This window comes from Sceloporus undulatus, chromosome 11 (assembly GCF_019175285.1).
Source record: "Sceloporus undulatus isolate JIND9_A2432 ecotype Alabama chromosome 11, SceUnd_v1.1, whole genome shotgun sequence".
Classification (NCBI taxonomy): Eukaryota; Metazoa; Chordata; class Lepidosauria; order Squamata; family Phrynosomatidae; genus Sceloporus; species Sceloporus undulatus.
The window spans coordinates 2,338,359-2,351,938 of NC_056532.1; the positions used below are offsets into that span (position 1 = coordinate 2,338,359).

General features: G+C 46.3%; 2 protein-coding genes across 5 annotated transcripts in view; both read left to right on the top strand.

Moving 5' to 3' along the window:
- Positions 1 to 8,932, top strand: part of LOC121917145 (zinc finger ZZ-type and EF-hand domain-containing protein 1-like) — a 41,669-nt gene extending 32,737 nt beyond the window's left edge. For all 3 annotated transcript variants that reach the window (XM_042442868.1, XM_042442870.1, XM_042442871.1), the window contains 5 exons: positions 726 to 824; positions 1,676 to 1,841; positions 2,224 to 2,374; positions 3,133 to 3,204; positions 6,054 to 8,932. In XM_042442868.1, coding sequence (XP_042298802.1) covers positions 726 to 824; positions 1,676 to 1,841; positions 2,224 to 2,374; positions 3,133 to 3,204; positions 6,054 to 6,128 — 563 coding nt within the window. In that variant the 3' untranslated portion in view covers positions 6,129 to 8,932. The remainder of the gene's footprint in view (positions 1 to 725; positions 825 to 1,675; positions 1,842 to 2,223; positions 2,375 to 3,132; positions 3,205 to 6,053) is intronic.
- The window catches only part of UBE2G1 (ubiquitin conjugating enzyme E2 G1), a 554,317-nt gene that overhangs the window by 268,978 nt on the left and 271,759 nt on the right, over positions 1 to 13,580 (top strand). The window lies entirely within an intron of this gene.

The following is a 13,580-nucleotide window of genomic DNA, read 5'->3' on the forward strand; positions in this document are numbered from 1 at the left end:
TTGACCACAGAGTTGCACTGAAAGACCTAGAGATCCCTAGAGAGAATACTCTACTAGGCCTTTGCACCTCCTCCGGCGTAGTTCTATGGTCAGTGTCTGTCGGACGTTGACCACAGAGTTGCACTGAAAGACCTAGAGATCCCTAGAGAGAATACTCTACTAGGCCTTTGCACCTCCTCCGGCGTAGTTCTATGGTCAGTGTCTGTCGGACGTTGACCACAGAGTTGCACTGAAAGACCTAGAGTTCCCTAGAGAGAATACTCTACTAGGCCTTTGCACCTCCTCCGGTGCTGTTCTATGGTCAGTGTCTGTTGGACGTTGAACACAGAATTGCGCTGGAGGACCTACAGATTCCTAGAGAGGTGTCCTCTTAGATAAAACCATGTTGTTTTTGTAATTTGTGGCCTTTCCATATTCACGGGGATCTTGTGCCCCTAACCCTAGCGAATAGGGAGGGACAAGTGTATATATTCCCCAAGGATACCAGCTCAAGTCAGCACAAGAATCATGGCGGGATGCCATGTTTTATGAGCACAAAGAGTGCCGCTGTTGAGCTTTGGTGGGATACAGCGGTGCCAGTTGGTTGCGTTTCTGTGGATAGGTTCAAGTTCAGATTTATTGTGTTACAAACAAGCAGACAGTTTACACAAATCTGTAGATAAGGGGTAATTTTCTAGCCGCCTCTTGCTTCAGGCTGACAGAGCTTTTTGTTCATGTTTTGCCAGGCGATACCCTCTACTACCGCTTCACCAGCGACATGAGCAACACCGAATGGGGCTACAAGTTCACAGTGACGGCAGGACACCTGGGGAGGTTTCAGACAGGTGAGCACTTTCCAAAAGTGGCATGTTGCAGCATCCTCGCTCCTCTTGTGACAGTTGGTCATCTTGGCTCAAAAGCTGTATTTTTCTTTCACTGGGAGGTCTGTACAAGATGTAGACACAGCCTTCTCCCAGGTGGCGCTCTCCAGGTGCGTCAAGACTGCAGCTCCCACCATCCCCATCCAGCATGGCCGATGAAGAGACATGTAGTCAGGCACATCTGGAGGGCCCCTACTTTTCACCACCCGCCCACCAGTCCCTGACCACCTTTGTTTGTTGTTGTTGCTTGTCGCAATAGTTGACATGAAAATATAGATGCAATTTTAAAAATTTTTATTAAAATAGAACAGTAAAGGATGGCTAAGACCCTACAAAATCTTACAATTATAAAATAAACTTTCAAAACCTTCAAAAGCATCGCACACACACACACACACACATATATGTATGTATATATAGTCCTATACAATTTAAGTTGTTTGGAATAGATCAGACCATAGTGACCACTGGCAAGTTGGAGGGCGGACAGTTATAAAATTTGTATTAACAAAATCGATAAGCCGTTTTTCATATCCAAAGGATTCTTGGTTTTGTTGTTTTTAAGTTACATTTCATTTTATCTAATAGCTTCTCCATTAGCCATTGGTCCCAGACTCTATAGATGCAGGTAATGCTCCACATTCCCCAAGTTGCATTGCATTGATATGATCCATGGATAAGTCAAGGGTAAAACATAGGGACATGTAGCAAAGGATCTGAATGATGATTGGAAAATGATCCCAAAGAACGGATGCATGTATCAGACAGATTGAACGATACTGCACAACATGCAATGCAACTGTGTTGAATTTCAGGCTTTGAGATCCTGAAGCAGATGCTGCTGGAAGAAAGGGTCATCCCTCACATCCCACTGGCCAAAGTCTGGGAGTGGCAGGTGGGTGTTGCCTGCCGACAGACTGGCCACCAGCGGCTGAAGGCCATCCATTTGCTCCTCAAGATAGTACAATGCTGCAGCGAGAGGTAAGCTTGCTAAATCTGCTTCCAGTTTCTGTTTCCAGTTGAGACCTGTTAGTTTAGTGGTATATTAACTTTTGCATGTTTCTTTACATCTGTACTAAATTTTGGGAGCACCCTTGCTTCCCATGGCAAGGAAGAAGTAAAGAAATGAGTGAGTAAGTGAATGAATGAATGTTTGAGGAACACTCTGCCCTGAGCTTCTTGTAGGAAGAAAGACAGGGTCCAGGGATATAGATCAGTTCAAAATCGGAATGGGAGAAATTAGGGCACCTCAGAACGATGGAGCGAAGAACCGTTTTGGTAGAGGAATAGGAGCAGAGCGCAGTTCAGTTCTTGCGCAGCGTCTTACCCGTATGTGTTTATGACAGCCTCTTTCTCCTTTCAGGGACTGCGACCTCACTTTGCTGAAGCCTCTTTGGCATCTTTTCAGCTGCATGGAAAACAACGTGCATCACGACGTGGCCAAGCCTGGCATCCTTCTCCCCCTTCACCAGGCCCTTACTGAACTCTTCTTTGTTACTGAGAGCAAAGTTAGCGTAAGCATCTCGACAGAGCTGGGAATCAGTTGCAGTCATAGACTATTTTTCTTCTCCTCTCCTCATCTTGCCCCTCCACTAGTTATTGCATGTGTGTGTGTATAAAGAGTTCAAGGTTTCCTTTGGGTAGTGTGCATGAAATGGCAACTGAAATTAGCTGGCTGCTACAAAGAATAATGTTCTTTTCTGCTAGAATGATGCTTTTTGCCTCCAGTGGCTCTCTTGCTTGAGTTTTCTCCTGGGGCATGTGTGAAAAGGATCATTATAATGCTGCCCATGGACATATTAAGTGGGTTTGCAATTCTGGATTATCTTAGCATGAGTTTTCTTACATCTGAAGAAGTGGATTGAAATCCATGAGAGTTCATGCTAAAACAAGTCAGTCAAAAGCATGCATTGAAAGCCACAAGGGCTCATGCTAAAATAAATCGGTAAAGTCCCTTTCACACTGAAATTACAGCACTGTGATGCCACTTGCGCTGCCATGGTTGCATCCTATGGCATCCTGGTGTTTGTAATCTGATGAGGCTCTTGAGCTGAGAATTCAGTACGCCCTTCTCTAACCTGCAAATCCCATGCCTTGGGACATTGCTAGGGCAACTAAAGTGGAACTGTAGCCCAATAATTATGTAGTGTGAAAAGGACCTTAGTCTTTTAAGATTGACATTTGATTTTCCCCCCATTTCTTTTCTCCTCCCCAACATGAGCTTGTTCCATGTTTTTGCACATGGATCTTAATTCACTTTTTGTGCTTTCAGGAACTTGGATCTCTGCAGGATTACTTGCTTGCCTTAAATACAGAAGACCATCTCCACCGCTGTACAGCACAGGTACAATGTCTAGCAGTGTGTCTTTGTTTGCCTGCCTGCTTCCTCTCTCCTGCGCCAAGGCCACACTCCTTCACATTCTGCCGTTTCCTGCTCTTTGTGATGGGAGTTACATTAACAGTGGCCCTTGATGTCTGCTTGCATGCCATCTTTCCTCCATCCCTCCCGGCTCCATCAGGAGAACAAAGGGAGGAAAATAGGGGTTGGGGCAAAAATTACTCAAAGGGAAGAAAGGAGTTAAAATTGGAGCTGCTGGATTAGCGTCAGTTCTAATACCCGGGCGATTGCTGAACATTCGATTCGAGTGAACTGAAATACCATGACAGAAGAGGCCAATACTGGTTGCTCCCTGCAGTAAAGCAGGGTCGGAGGACCTCTTTTAGTGTACCACATAGTCATAGAGTTGGAAGGAACCTCAAAGGCCACGTGGTCCAGTCCTTTGCCACACAGGAACACACAGGAAAGATGCCCATATAACCTCTCTTTGAAGACTCTCTTAAAGAGCAGGAGTCCACCAATCTCCACTTGCCAGCTAAAATCAGCTTAAATCTCTTCACAGACAATAACTGAGATTTAGCAGAGGCATTTAGAATTGGTAAAGCGCCCTGTGAAAGGTGAGAAACCATAAAATGCTGGTGTCGTGAGGAGAGAGATGTGGTTGTCTTGGGGGCTTTGAAAGGCTGGGTTGGACCCCAGAGCCTGCAGCTGTAGTAAGCGATCAGTGTGGTTTTGATGTAGGGTGTTGTAGACTCCGGCGAGTTACAGACCGCCGAAAAGTGGTGGTCTGCTGCCGCCACCGGTTGCTCCGTCCAGGATCCGCAGCAGCCAAACGGCACGGTTCCCAGACGCAGCAAAGAAGGAGTGCAAAAATCGTGCTCCTTCCTGGGCCCCGGAAGAGACGCCGCGAGGCACTAGTCACGCACTCACAGTGTCACGTGCGGATGCAGACCGTCCGCTATGTCAAAATGGCGACAGCCGTGTGGAACGGTCGCCCCCATTTCTTATGGACTCAGACCATGCTAGGGTTAGGGGCGTTTGGAAGAGACGCCCCTTTCTAACCCTAGCATGGACTGAGTCTGTCCTAGGGTGCCCATTTGTAACGAGCCTATGTGCAGTATATGGACAGGATGCTGCAGAGGCCTCCTGGGTTGTTTTGAAGGTCCATCTGCTCCAGCGCATCATTTCCAACACTGAGCAGAGTCCCCCACACATTAGCAATCACCCTTCCCACACTTGTCCTTTCAGAAAATGGCATTTCAGGGGTACACTGTCCTTCAGAATGGATGTTCCACTGAGCTGCCATGGTTCTAGCTGTTGATGGACATGCCTTCCGTGGCGTCTGTGTACACTGCACAATAACCTATACCCATGTTTTGCTCTTTTTCTGGATAAAACTTAAAGAGAGACACACATACACCCCACCTCAGGTTTTGTCTTCTCAGGCAAATGTTCTACAATCCTTCTTTTTAGGACAGAAGCTCTGAAACAGGAGAGGGGGAGCACTGTCTCACAGGTGGCACTCCCTCCTTGCAGAATTGTGCTCTCTGTGTCTGCAAATTTGTTTCAGCTTCACCTACTTTAGTGCCCTTGAGGCTGTATGGCCAGGTGCACCATGTGCTGCGGCAGAGGCCAACAGAGCATGGGGTGGAGAAGAAGTGTTATCATTGATGCAGATGGGTGCTTGGCATTCTCTGGCTAAATGCAAGTGTTCATTGAGATTCCTTCTCCGTTGCGTTCTCTCTGAGAAATCAAAAACACGCTTCATGAAGCATCCTGTCATCTCTAAAGCCCCCCCACCTTCCCTTTCATGTGCATCCAAAAGACTTGAGCCTAACCTTCACAGTTGTGAGTGCAATTGAAAAAGCTGTGGGCAGAGTCTGTAAGAAACTGGAGTGTGTCAGAGAAAGCATCGCCTTGAGTCCCTGTAAAGAAAGGTGGGATCTAAGTAAAACAAAATAAAGAGGCTGCACTCCTTTGCAGGGCTTTGGCGGAGACTAGCTCAGTAGCAGAGCGAAAACACCAGACATCTCAGGCAGCAGCAGGGCTGTGACAGGTTCTCACGCAGGGATGGAGAAGAACCAGGAGCCTTCGGGTTGGGTTGGACTACCTATCCCATCCTTGTCCACTGGTCATGCCAGATGGCATGATGGGACTCTGAAGAACAAGCTCTTAAGAGCTTGGGAATTCTGGGAATGAAACTTAGGCCTGTTCCAGACTGCCAAAATAAAGCTGCTTTGGGTCTCTTTGGAGGTATGCTGTTTAAATGATGCATGCATCCTAAGAATCTGGAAGCTGCACCAAAGCTGCCCTCCGGTGCTTAGGAATGGAGTGTGGCTTTGGCGCGACCTCCGGACTCTTAGGACCCAGGCATCATTTAAATAGCATACTGTACCTCCAAAGAGACCCGAAGCAGCTTTATTTTGGTTGATTTCAGTAAGCCTTTTGGCAAAGTCCCCCATGATATCCTTGCAAAAAAAAGCTAGTAAAATGAGGGCTAGACAATGCAACCATTCGGTGAATTTGTAACTGGTAGACTTACTGAACCCAAAGAATACTCAACAATGGTTCCTCCTCATCCTGTTAAGACAATGGTTCTCAAACTTTGGCCCTCCAGATGTTTTGGGCTTTGACTCCCCGAGTTCCTAACTGTTGGCTTTCTAGGTGCTGAAGTCCAAAACACCTGGAAATCCTTGAAAAATCAAAACCCAGCACTTTGAAACCAACCTGAAAAGCCCCCAAACTCTACCCTCAAACCCATCGCTTTCTCTTTCTTGCGTTCGTTCTTGCTTGCTTGCGTGCTTTCTTTCTCCATTCATGTCTTTCTGTTTCTTTTTCCCCCCACCACCACGCAGGCCCTGAAAAACATTGCTGCTATTAGCCTTGCCATTAACTATCCCAACAAATCCACAAGCCCCTGGACTGTTTAATAATGGCGGCGACATAGGATGGTTTCTTGCCTGAGGAAATCCTGGCCACGAGCATCGCTGCTGGGCTGGGGAACCAGAGGAGGAAAAAGAGGCCTCTCCCGCTTCAGCGTACGGCCGACCTGCAGCCGACCGACCGACCGACCGACCGACCTCCCTTCCACCCAATGTAGATTCTGTAAAAGCAAACGCACCCCTCCGAGGAAACGGGGGTAAGGGGCACAACACACGCTGGAGCCCCTCTACATCATCTAGAGTTATGTATGCACTTCTATCGTCGCATGCCTGTGGAACAGTATTTTACTTTCTCTCCGTTCTGGAAGAGGGGGAACAAAGGTGGATGAAGCTCGCACCGTCCCCGAAAGGGGGAAGAACACAGGCTCTCCTCTGGTTGTTATCATCCTACATTTCATCATCCACACAGTGACGCACCTCCCAGAAAAACCAAATATATCCAACGGACACTTAAGTGGCTTGGAGAAGCCTTTTGACTTGGAGTGGGTCTCTCTCGCCGCCATGTCTGCGAAGCTGGAGGACGACGCAAGAAGCGACGCAAGACCAAAAACTGCTTAGTGCTGCCACCTAGCATCTTTTCTTTCTTCCCCCCCTCCTCTTGTCTCCATTCAGGGGGCAAACTTGCAGCACCCAGCTTTACGTACTGGAAAGAAGCCGGAGAAGTGGGACAAAAGTGGAGTGCGGGAAACTTTGTTCCATGCTTGTATGGATTGAAAATGTTTGGCGCCGGGGGAAGCCAGGTCTGTGTCATTTCTGCTAGTTAACAATCCTCCTCCAGTGGCCCAGATTCCTTGTTGCATGCCTTAGGATTTGTGGTTCAGAAGGTTTGCACACAGAGGCCAGAAAAGGGAACGGTTCTGCCCTCCCAAAATAGTTCACCTGGACAGTCTTGACTGTCCTCTATCTCGATCTCTCTTGAGACAAAGCCGGTGTAAATGCAGGCCCTCCAGTGTCTGTCCATTCACCCGCCTTGCTGTCTCAGAGCAATAATCACACTTAAGGCAGGAAGACCTCTAAGGTTGAAATAGATTGGCTTTAAATTCTTGTCTCTGGTTGGAGACACCATGTGTCCCATCCCATGAAGGACAAGGTGCTTCTGTGTGGAAGCTGGTAGTAGATGTTGCGTGGTTTTGCCCCTCAAGTTGCCCTTTATTTTAATTTTAGGAGGATGCATAAGCATCCCTGGAAGACATCCCCTGCGCTTCAGTATCTCTTTTAGACCATTCAGACTTCCAAAGGGAAGATGAACCTGGTTGAATTGAGTGGGAAGTCCCAAACAGTATATAGGAAGGCATTGCATTTTGGACACGGTGTCCAGAAGTATTGCCTCTCCCAGCATGCAGAGGGTACCAGCAAGGTTGGCTTTCTGAGACATTCTGGTTTTGTTGGTGGGGAGGGCACACTGGGTGCCCTCTGCAAGGGCCGGTTTTCTTCTAGCCTTTGCCATGTGTAAGATTTATAGCAGGCCAAAGACATGGTATGTCCAAAGTAGTAAAAGTCGGAGGGAAGACAGGGAGAGGAATGTCAACCCTGAGCAGCTGGGAGAAACCGGACTGGCTTCAGTAGTGCCCAGTACTATGCCAGGTGGAAAATCGGAGCAGGAAAGTCTCTGGTGATACACCTAGCTTTGCCCTCCAAATGTGGGGCAGTAGCCATCTTTGGATCACAGTGCATGGACCACACTAGATATTCTTTAAATGCTCCCTGTTGCAAAACAGAGCTGCCTGTTGTCTTCCTAGTGTACTAGAAAAGAGCAAGCAGGCTCATTGGCGGCAAACTAAGATAGGGATTGTTTTTCCCACCTTAATGTCTGTGCCCAAAGGTCCCTTTTTGGATGACAAGAGTTCTGGGGAAAGGCAGTCCAATGGTGAGGAGTAAAGGAAGCCTCTTGGTTACCCAGTTTGCCAAAGGGACTCTTTGGAGATGCAGGTGCAGTTGCCACCCTTCCTTTCTCCAGCCACATTTAGATGGACGCCTCTGAATCTTCAGGGATGTATACCGAGGCCCTGAATCTCACAGTGCTGTGGCTTCCCCCGTCATCGTTTTGGCTTACAGGTTTGCTTTACATAACCAGGTGCATATGTAAACAAAGGTGCACTGTGTGACATTTGTCCCTGTTCAGAACATTTTTCCTCCAGGCGTTTCGAAGCCAGTAACCTCCCTTCTTCCAGCCCCGGTTGCAAGGGGTTCCTTAGGCAGCTGAGGACCGTTGTTCCTGCCTTAATGGTGAATTGCTCTTCGCATTTCTTCTGCACGCTACCTTTAAATGGTCTTTCGGTTGGAAGAGCCGTGCAAAGAGAGGCAGCGGACATGCTCAGAGTGCTTGCCATGCTTAGGAGTTTCGAGTTGGATGCAAAAATGCTCAATTCGGATTGTACAAAGGGGACGGGGAAGGGAGGAGTATGCAATGTGCCTCTAACGGATGATGATGATGATGGTTGTGCGTGTGTGTTGAACTGTATCTGACATATGAAGAGACCACCATCATCCACCATTCTAACCCAGCATTTTAAAAAATGGGTGGTCGTTGATTATTATTTTTTTCTTCCCCTTTACGGGTTTATTTTTTCTTCAACTTCATGACATTTAATCGTTTTTTTCGAGAGGGCGGGGGCCCAGGTCTCGTTGGGTTTGACCTCGTCGCAAAAACCGACCCCTTAGATTTATTCCCTGTTTTGGTTTCATGTGTATTTAAATAATAAAAAGAAGAAGAAGTTATAGATGCAGTGGATATATGCAAATGAAGAGATATATTGTAAAAAAAATCTATTAAAAATGGAAGTACAAAGATATGTATCTGATCGTTGTGTGTATGTATGTTGTTGCCTTGTTTAATGATGTTTTCATTAACATGAGATCACATATAAAAAACACACACGTTCTTTTACCGCTCGGCAGGGCAAAGATAAAACATACAGATAGCAAAAGGACATAGCTAAAAAATCATAGAATCGTCGAGTTGGAAGAGACCCCAAGAAGGGCCATCCAGTCCAACCCCATTCTGCCATGTGGGAACTCTCCATCAAAGCATCCCCATTGACAGATGCCCATCCAGCCTCTGTTTGAAGACCTCCTTTCTGTCTGGGTGCTCCTCCTAATGTTGAGGTGGAATCTCTTTTCCTGCATACATACTGTACATTCATACATTCGCCATTTATTACTTCCTTATGACCGACTTTGGTCCATTTCCTTAAACTTATTGGCTATCTTCAAGAAAATAGATACAACTTGGAGGAAAAAATCCCTAACTTCCCCCTTTTCCTTTGCTTTATTTTTCCATCTTTCCATTTCTTCATTTAGTTCAAATCCACTTACAGATTCCTACTGTACGCACATATATTTCTCCTTAGATTTAATCCGCTTCTACTCTTGTAATCACTATTTCCCCCCAGCATTTGTTGTGTTACAGTTACTGTAGGTTTTGCACAATCTTTCAGGAGTTGAATACCACCTGAAATACATCTTGTAATAATTCCCTTTTAAATTTTGACAGTGTAACTTAGGCCTGTTCCAGACTGCCAAAATAAAGCTGCTTTGGGTCTCTTTGGAGGTATGCTATTTAAATGACGCATGGGTCCTAAGAGTCCAGAGGTCTTGCCAAAGCCACACTCCATTCCTAAGCACCGGAGTGCAGCTTTGGTGCAGCTTCCAGATTCTTAGGGTACATGCATCATTTAAACAGCATACCTCCAAAGAGACCTGAAGCAGCTTTATTTTGGCAGTCTGGAACAGGCCTATATCTTCTTTTCCATGACGTTTCCCACTGTTGGAGATCTATCTTATACCAAAAGTTTTGCAACCGCTTTGCCATATTTTCTTTTACGATGTCTTCTTCTGTATAAAATTTCAGAATGCATTTATATAGTGTGTATGTTTGACGGGGCGGATATGTCTTAAAGGTAAAGGTTTCCCCTTGACATGAATGTTTCCCATGGATGTGTCTGACCATTTGGCAAAAGTTGGCTCGGTTTGTAACAAGTTCCCATCAACACTTTTAGCAACAAAACCAGTATCCCCTCAATACAGTTCCTTCCCGTATGGGTTGGAATACAACTCCCATCTTCCTCAAGGTCCTACCTGACATCGTGTGTGTGTGTGTGTGTGTGTGTATATATATATATATGCATCCCTTTTTTGCAATATAAAAATGTAGGGTCCAGTCATTGCTTTATATGGCTGTGTTGTTACAAATCTGCAGCTATTGCATGTGTTTGGAGGAACTTTTCCGCAATGGTGCTAGGAAGATTAACCTTTGTTTCCCCCCAGTTTCTTTCACAAGTGCCTACCCCAAAGCTTGGAAGAAGTAACACATCGCAGCAGTGCTTTGCAAGCCATCTGATATGGGAATCCTATAGGTTCCCCCTCCCCCCATAATACTCCACAGACTATATTTGGACCCATTGAATGCAATTGTTTCCTGGAAATTGGTTGCAAATCAGGCGCTGATAGTTTGCCTATTGGCACTGATCCATGAGCCACCACTTGCATTGTAGTATAATACATTACAAGCTATGTATTCCTTGCAGGAATAGCAATGCTTTAGCTCTAGAATGCTCTAGGGCTGTAGCTATAGAGTTATATGGAAATGCGAGCATTAGCACTTGGGAGGTGGTTTCCCAAGGAGGGCTGTTAGCATGACAAAAAAGCCACAGCTTGGACTTTGTTAAGGAAAGAATAAAAAGAAATGGATGGGGAAAGGCTGGGAGTGGTGGTCTATACCCTTATCAGCCAGAAGAGATATCCCTGCAATATTTCACAGGGAAACAAGTGCAACCAAGCAGTATCAAGAGTGTGGTCCAGATGACAAATTAATGTGGAAGAAAAGACAAGCTAAGGGAGGCTGCATCGGTTTGTTTTGGCCTAAGCCACCTGGGAAGGACAAGAGTCGACCATCTTTTCTCCCTTCTGCTGAATTAACTGGACGCAAACAACATAAAATGTTCAGATATAGGATGGAGGACATTTGGCTTCACAAGACTATGTGGGAAAGGGATCTAGGAGTTCTAGTAGACCATGAGTTGAACAAGACTCAACAGTAATGCAGCAGCTGAAAAGCCAATGCGATTCTAGGTTTCACCAATAGAAGTATAGCATCCAGATCAAGGAAAGTGATAGTGCCACTCTATTCTGCTTTGGTCAGGCCTCACTTTGACTAATAGTGTGTCCTCTTCTGGGCATCGCAATTCGAAAAGGATGGATCATGTCCAGAAGAGGGCAACCAACATGGTGAAAGGTCTGGAAACCATGCCTTATGAGGAGAGACATAGGGAGCTGGGTATGTTTACCCTGGAGGAGAGAAGCTTAAGAGGTGATATGATGGCCCTGTTTAAGTATTTGAAGGGGTGCCATGTTGAGGGTGGAGCGAGCTTGTTTTCTGCTGCTCCAGTGAAGAGGAAACAGAGCAATGGATGCAAGCTGCAGGGAAAGAGATTCCACCTAAACATTAGGAGGAACATCCTGACAATAAGAGCTGTTTGACAGTGGAAGACGCAGTCAAGAGTCTCCTTCTTTGGGGGTTTTTAAACAGAGGCTAGATCAGTGATGGCGAACCTATGGCACGCGTGCCAGAGGTGGCACTCAGAGCCCTCTCTGTGGGCACATGTGCCATCGTCCCAACACAGAGTTTGCCAGAGTTTGTTTCTAGAAAGCCAGAGGAAAATGGCACTTTGCAATAAATAAGTGGGTTTTGGGTTGCAGTTTGGGCCTCGAAAAGGTTCACCATCACTGGGCTAGATGGCCATCTGTCGGGAATGCTTTGTGATTTCCTGTATGGCAGAATGGGGTTGGTCTGGATGGCCTTTGGGGGGTCTCTTCTAGGATTCTAGAAGCGCTTGGATTGTGCATTCCTGCATGGCAGAATGGGGTTCAACCAAACGGCCCTTGGCATCTCTTCCCACTCTATGATTCCATACAGTGCTTTTGCAGTTTGAGCTCAATTTCCCCCAAATGAAGGAGGAAAGGAGACGAGAAGCGAGGGAAATATAAAAGCAGATTGGGAAATGGGTCAAGGAGAGGATAAATGTGAACCATCCCGGCCAAATTGGGACAGTTGGAGGGTATGTGAGAGTGCTATGTGTGTTAGAGACGTTCAACAGTGCATACAGTACTGAAAGGGAACATCAATGGCCCACTCAGTGGACAGAGGAGCACTGAACATAACTGACTCCATTACCATTGGAAGCTCTGCTCTTTGGGATCTTGGTCCGTCTTGAAGGATGCCATCAGGAACGTCGTGTCCTCCAGCAAAGGTTGGGTAGGTTTGTTCCCGGAGCGCCACTAGCCTGTATGCCGCTATTTCCACCCTCACAGATCTGCTGTCTGGGCGAAGGTCTAGAAAAGGATTGAAGCAGCTGTTTTCTTGCAAAGGCCTTCTGTTGCTCTGAAACGAGAATATTTAATTAATGCATTTTTTCCCCCAATGCCATTTTTAGATGCATTTCCCCCCCAACCTCCACCTGCCAGTTGTCTTTTCTTCTGCTTTGGTAGAGCCCTTTTCCATGCGCGGCGGGAAGAAACAGACCGGTTTCCAGTCCTTGCAAAGACATAAAAACAAACAATCAACGCCGCATTGATTTCTATGGCAGGATAAAGAGGCGAGTGGAAAAGGGAACCCGCTGTACCTGCCACGCTTCCGGTTCATTTCGTCCGAAACGGAATGTGCCTCTTTACAGGAAATATATGTACAAAAGCAAGATCTCCAACCTTTGATTTAAGATGGCTCTGTCCAGACCCTTTCAAAATTGATTTGACCTGAATGGGGTTTGTTGTTTTACTTGGGCCTCTGCCAAGGTCTTGCAGGAAGTAGTTCGATCTGGAAAAAGGGATTCTGGAAGGCTAAAATGTCTCTTCCAACTCTGATTCTATACCTTCCCACTGTTTCGGCAAGGAAAGTCGCATTTAACCCTCTATCATCCCAGTGTTTCTGCTGTCTTTAAAAGGTCCTGGTTTCTCTCTCTCTTCCTCCCGCTTTCCCCCTTTGGCCTCAGTTTATTTCAATTGCTGCAAATAATGTCTACAAGTTCGAAAAGGAATTTGCACTCAGTTCAGTAGAAGGAGAAAATCCTGCTCTTCCCAGTCGGCTCAGGCAAAGGCAAACTGCTGCAGCCACTCCTAGTTTGCCTCTTCTTCCCAATTAGTAACTTTCCCCATCTTTTCATCTGCGAAACGTTGGAAGATATGAAATGCAAAAGCACTATGTGCCCAGAAATTGAAGAGGGGCATTTATATGGTAACTTCCTTGGCATTTGCGCAGAGGAGAGAAAGAAAGAGGAGAGAGCTTTTATCTCAGGAGTGGAAGAAGTAAGGGAATATATTGGCTTATATTTGAGGAAAGACCCAACAAGATAGGAGAGGTTGCAGCGGTTTGCTTTTGCCTCTGCCTCCTGGGAAGGGCAAGGCTCCACTCTGCAACCAGATAGCAAGCAACAGCTAATGAAAACT